The following is a 5849-nucleotide window of genomic DNA, read 5'->3' as shown; positions in this document are numbered from 1 at the left end:
TTTTCGAACAAAATGTCCAGATTACTAAGGAAACCATCTTTGGAGGAAGTGTTTAATAAGCATATTTTATTTAAATAAATCCTCTAGGAGGAAATGGGAGAATTCACTGCCTTTACTTAGAAGAAGGCTGTGTAAGTAGTTATCTGTCAAGTTTATCTGTGCAGCTCACCAACGTTTCCTCAATGGAAATATCAATATTTCCACATCACAGTTCCCAAAATGGCTTTAAAGTCTTAAAATTCTCTGTCTCCTTTGGCTTCCTTCTCTCTTGATTCTGCCCAGGCTTTATTAATGGTTTGCTTCATATCATCGTCTCTAGCTTCATAAATTTTCTTTAGAACATTCATCAATCCCTCACTAGGATCTGTTTCAGTGTCATAGGAGGGCAAAGACTTTGCCTTCTTTCTTTCTCTTTGCATTCTTTCCTTCTTTTCTTTTTCTTTGCATTCTTTTTGAATCTGAATAAGGTAGTCCCACCATGAGTTTTCTGCTTTCTTTCTACATAAGAACTGTATCTGTCTTGACTTTTTTTTTTTTTTAAAGATTTTATTTATTTATTTGACAGAGAGAGAGATCACAAGTAGATGGAGAGGCAGGCAGAGAGAGAGAGAGAGAGGGAAGCAGGCTCCCTGCCGAGCAGAGAGCCCGATGCGGGACTCGATCCCAGGACCCTGAGATCATGACCCGAGCCGAAGGCAGCGGCTTAACCCACTGAGCCACCCAGGTGCCCCACTGACTTTTTTTTTTTTTTAAGATTTTATTTATTTATTCGACAGAGAGAGATCACAAGTAGGCAGAGAGGCAGGCAGAGAGAGAGAGGAGGAAGCAGGCTCCCTGCTGAGCAGAGAGCCCGATGCGGGACTCAATCCCAGGACCATGAGACCATGACTTGAGCCAAAGGCTGCGGCTCAACCCACTGAGCCACCCAGGCGCCCTGTCTTGACTTTTTTTGAACTGCCTTCCACAGAGATGGGTTTTAAGTGGTTGTTCACAATTGTGGAGTAACTCTTCCCATTTAGATTCTTTATCAAAAGATCAAATAACTTCTCTGTGAAATGCACCTGCACATTCTCAGTGGGGACTTGATGAACCCCAGTTAAGGTAATATAGATTTGCACAAACTTATCTGACTGATTCCATCTGTAATTATTGATTTTCGTTGTATATCCTGTTGTAATGGGATCAACCATAGCAGTTGGCTTTTCATTGTCAAGAAGTTCTGCTTTTGGGGCGCCTGGGTGGCTCAGTGGGTTAAAGCCTTTGCCTTTGGTTCAGGCATGATCTCAGGGTCCTGGGATCGAGCCCCGCATCAGGCTCTCGGCTCAGCGGGGAGCCTGCTTCCCTTCCTCTCTCACTACCTGCCTCTCTGCCTACTTGTGATCTCTATCAAATAAATAAATAAAATCTTTAAAAAAAAAAGAAATTCTGCTTTTCTCTGTGATATCTACTTCCTCTTGTTCTTGATTTCTGTCTCAGTCTTGGATTTTTCAGCTGTAAGGGTATCACGTACTCTTTTTCTAGAGGCCTTTTCCAGCAGCACTTCACCTCTTCTAGATCTTTCTGTAGCTCTTCAATGCTGAAGCCATGGTCGGGCTGATCAGGCAAAGCCCGAGCTGCAGACACACAGGGGAGAGAGCAGGAAACACCGCACCAAATGCGCTTACCCGGATACTGGCCCCATTAGCAGGAGTCGCAGTGCCCCAAGCCTGAGCTTGCACCAGACCCGGTGAGAGACATGGCCCCCAGATAGGTCTTTTTTAAAAAAAGACTATTTATTTGAGAGCCAGAGAGTGAGCAGGGGGAGGGGCAGAGGAAGACTGGGAGAGAACCCTCAAGCAGATTCCCTGCTGAGCACAGAGCCCAACTTGGTCCTCGATCCCAGGACCTTGAGACCAGGCCTTGAGCCTAAATCACAAGCTAACCGCTTAACTGACTAAGCCACCCAGGTGCTCCTCAGGTATAAGCCTTAATACTGTTGCACCATACATGTGGTCCAAACCCTTCCCTCATTAGGGAGAAGCTAGGATTTGAGTTCTATCCCGATGGTTTGCCACTGTGCTGGACTGAGGTATTTGTGAAGATTGTGTGTCACCCTAGGAAAAGAGAAATGGGTTTTCTCTTGTTGCTTGATGTATACCTATAAACAAGGTCAATCACCTCATTTCTGGATTTTTTTTTTTTTGAGGGATTTATTCCATGTGGAGTTGTAGATTTGGTGTGTGTCCAGGAGCCTCTTACTTACCCTCGTGAACTAGAACCATCATTGGCTTCTTTTTTTTTTTTTTAATAATTTTTTTTTTAAGATTTTATTTATTTATTTTACAGGCAGAGATCACAAGTAGGTGGAGAGGCAGGCAGAGAGAGAGGAGGAAGCAGGCTCCCTGCTAAGCAGAGAGTCCGATGCGGGGCTTGATCCCAGGACCCTGGGATCATGACCCGAGCCAAAGGCAGAGGCTTTAACCCACTGAGCCACCCAAGTGCCCCCCATCATTGGCTTCTTAATCTGAATCCACTTTCCAAGGGTTCTACTGAGTGAATGAGCAGAATGTGACAAGTGCAGTGTGGCTTGAGTATGACAGTAAGTGTTCACTTACCATTCTTAGTCTTTGCTCATAACAATTCCAACTCTTCCCATCCTACTGATACCAAATAAAAACCATTCCCCCATGGTTTGAACCATCTTGGCTCCAAGTAGTCGTTGCCCCTGGTCTGGGAAGTGATTCTTTTTTCTTTTTTTTTAAAGGTGTTTTTATTTGAGAGAGAGCTTGCACATGTGTGCACACAAGTGGGGGGAGGGGCAGATGGAGAGAATCTTTAAGCAGACTGCCTGCTGAGCCCACAGACCCTGAGATCATGACCTGAGCTGAAACAAGAGCTGGACATTTAACTGACTGAGCCACCCAGGAACCCCTGGAAAGTGATTCTCATACATCATGTTAGCAAGTTTTCTTCTCTCAAAATTTATTTATCGAAATTACTAAAAGTCAAGAGCATGGGGCGCCTGAGTGGCTCAGTGGGTTAAGCCTCTGCCTCAGGTCATGATCTCAGGGTCCTGGGATTGAGCCCTGCATTGGGCTCTCTGCTCAGCGGGGAGCCTGCTTCCCCCTCTCTCTCTGCCTGCCTCTCTGCCTATTTGTGATTTCTCTCTGTCAAATAAATAAATAAAATCTTTTTTTAAAAAAGCATAAAAGTATGGGGTAGTCTGAAATATTTATATATTGTGTCGTGTGTCATGTGGCCATTTATGTGCTGGGCTTTCTGAATTTCCAAATATGTATCACCCCACCCTTTATGCATAAATTGTTATCTAACTGAGATTTAGGATAGTTAAGATGTATGGAGTCCACATACTACTTTTATTATAGATCAAGGCAAATTGGAGTATGGTCACTGTGGGAGTCCAATGAGCTTTGTTTGGACTCCAGAAATAAACATCCTGACCTAGTGAATTGTGACAGCAGCAAAAACAGGCTCTGAATCTCCAAGTTCATGTCTTGATCTAGATAGAACATTGGGGAACACATGGTCTATGCAGACAGGCAGATTCTATAGTGAAGAGAAAAGAAGTAGGGCCAGGACACCTCATGCCTTTTCTTCCAAACTCTTTGTATTAATCTGTATCCAGTGTGAAGACAGGAGACTACACATTAGTTAAAACAGGAGATGTTTAAAGAATTATTAAGGAGCAATAATACTGTAACTATTAAGATGGAAAGGGACTCCAGAGCTGAGGCAGAGTACTCAAGGATGGACAGACTTGGAAGGGAAGAGGTTCACATTTCATCGAAGACTACTAGCTTGTAGAGAAGTTTGCTGGATTGCTCAGGCCAGATGTGATTCATAGTCATTAGGCAGTTAAGTGAGCAGAGCGTAAGAGATAGGTATATAGAGGGTCTTTGGGGCACCACTGTGGACACTCCTGGAACCTGGAGCTGTAGAGAACTTTCTCTGTAGGAACCTAGCACATATCCATGAAGGTGTTGGGCCAGAACAGCTCCAGGTAGCTATGTGGAACAGAGGTCAGATTATTTGCTTGCATGAGCCCCCCAGTGTGCATGTATAGGCTTATGAAGAGGGTACAAGGAGTACAGACCTAGTTGGGGTATAGACACATGTTTGAAAATCTGCTGTGATGCCTCTGACTCGGTCAAGAATGGAGAAAACATGGTGGCCAAAAGCTAGAGAAAAGTCTTCAGAGGCAGTTTGTAATGAAGTAAACTATGGGGCAAAACTTCAGAAAAGAGAACCTACTTCCAGAAACCTGGAAAAGAAGCCACACCAGAACTAAGGAGAACTCACTCCTTTTGAAATCTCTCCAGTACCCTCTCATGACCAAGCTTACCATTATGCCAGCTAGTTAAAAAAAAAAAGGGAGGGGGGCGCCTGGGTGGCTCAGTGGGTTAAGCCTCTGCCTTCGGCTCGGGTCATGGTCTCGGGGTCCTGGGATCGAGCCCCGCATCGGGCTCTCTGCTCATCAGGGAGCCTGTATCTCTCTCTCTCTCTCTGCTTGCCTCTCTGCTTACTTGTGATCTCTGTCTGTCAAAAAATAAATAAAATCTTTTAAAAAAAACAAGTTTAAAAAGATCTGTTATCACCCATCAGGCAACAAAAGGTTAATTTGGACCAGAGAGTCAATAAATTCTCCAATCAACTATTTGGATTTACCTCTCTAGAAGAGAAAAAGTAGGACAAGAAGCCAGGAGTATTTAGGAGGAAAAAAAAAACTCTTCTCTTGAAGAATAGATGAGTGGGGGAAGATGCATTCTTCACTAACATTCACAAGCTTTTTCTTCAGTTAATTCAGTGAATCTGGCTAGAAGTAACCCTCTGAAACCCATAGTTTACTAGTATAGTCTTGCCTGCATCTTTTTTTTTTTTTTTAAGATTTTATTTATTTATTTGACAGACAGAGATTACAAGTAGGCAGAGAGGCAGGCAGGAGAGAGACGGGGGAAGCAGGTTCCCTGCCGTGCAGAGAGCCCGATGCCATGCAGGGCTTGATCCCAGGACCCCAAGATCACGACCTGAGCAGAAGGCAGAGGCTTAACCCACTGAGCTACCCAGGTGCCCCTTGCCTGGATCTTCTTGAGACCAGTGCCTCCATACTAACTCTTGCTATCTAGGACATCCTTTTGTTTTGTTTTGTTTTTGTTTTTAAAGATTTTTTTATGAGAGAGAAAGAGAGGGAGGGAGATAGTTAAGAGAGAACATGAATTGGGGGGTGGGGAGAGGAAGAGGGAGAAGCAGACTCCCCAGGATCATGACCTGAGCCAAAGGCAAACACTTAACTGACTGAGCCACCCAGGCACCCCCAGGACATCCTTTTGAATTGCTAATGGACATGTATAATTTGTCTCCAGTAGTCTCTGAAATGGGTCATTAATAACACAGTAAAACTAACCCCAAGGTCTTGTTTTGCCCAAGGGCCAACAATTCAGTGACAAAGATTCTTGGATCAAACTTTAGACTCCTGAACCTTCTAGACCTATCTGTGTACTTGTTTATAAACTCAAGATTTAGTAAGAATCCTTAGTTTAACTAGAACCCTCTACCCTTAATACGTGATCACCCCTGATACCTGATCAGGTTCCTCATCCTCCACCATCTCTCAGGTGGTGTGTGATCATGCTGGCCTGCTTTCAGCAGGAATCCTGTTTGGTTGATTTAGCCAGAACACCCTTACCCCTGGTGTTTCCTCTTAGAAATTTTCCCTCCACCGACCCTCACCCTGCTCCATGACTATGCATCTCAACTTGCCCAGTCTTCTATTCAGACATGGATTTGCAGTCTTGTAGATTTTTTTTTAAAAAGAGTTTTATTTATTTTACAGAGATCGTAAGTAGGCAGAG

The 5849-nt window shown here is 44.0% G+C and overlaps 1 protein-coding gene across 1 annotated transcript; it reads right to left on the bottom strand.

Moving 5' to 3' along the window:
* Nucleotides 1-204: 204 nt before the first annotated feature.
* LOC122913301 (calcyclin-binding protein-like) lies at nucleotides 205-5605 on the bottom strand. Its single transcript, XM_044260067.1, is given in 5 exon segments — nucleotides 205-519; nucleotides 934-1242; nucleotides 1449-1539; nucleotides 1542-1671; nucleotides 5579-5605. Coding segments are annotated over 5 exon segments (843 nt in total). The 3' UTR covers nucleotides 205-233.
* Nucleotides 5606-5849: the final 244 nt, after the last annotated feature.

Source organism: Neovison vison, chromosome 7 (assembly GCF_020171115.1).
Source record: "Neovison vison isolate M4711 chromosome 7, ASM_NN_V1, whole genome shotgun sequence".
Taxonomy (NCBI): domain Eukaryota; kingdom Metazoa; phylum Chordata; class Mammalia; order Carnivora; family Mustelidae; genus Neogale; species Neogale vison.
The sequence above is the reverse complement of the archived record's forward strand: the minus strand, read 5'-3'. Positions and strand labels throughout refer to the sequence as shown.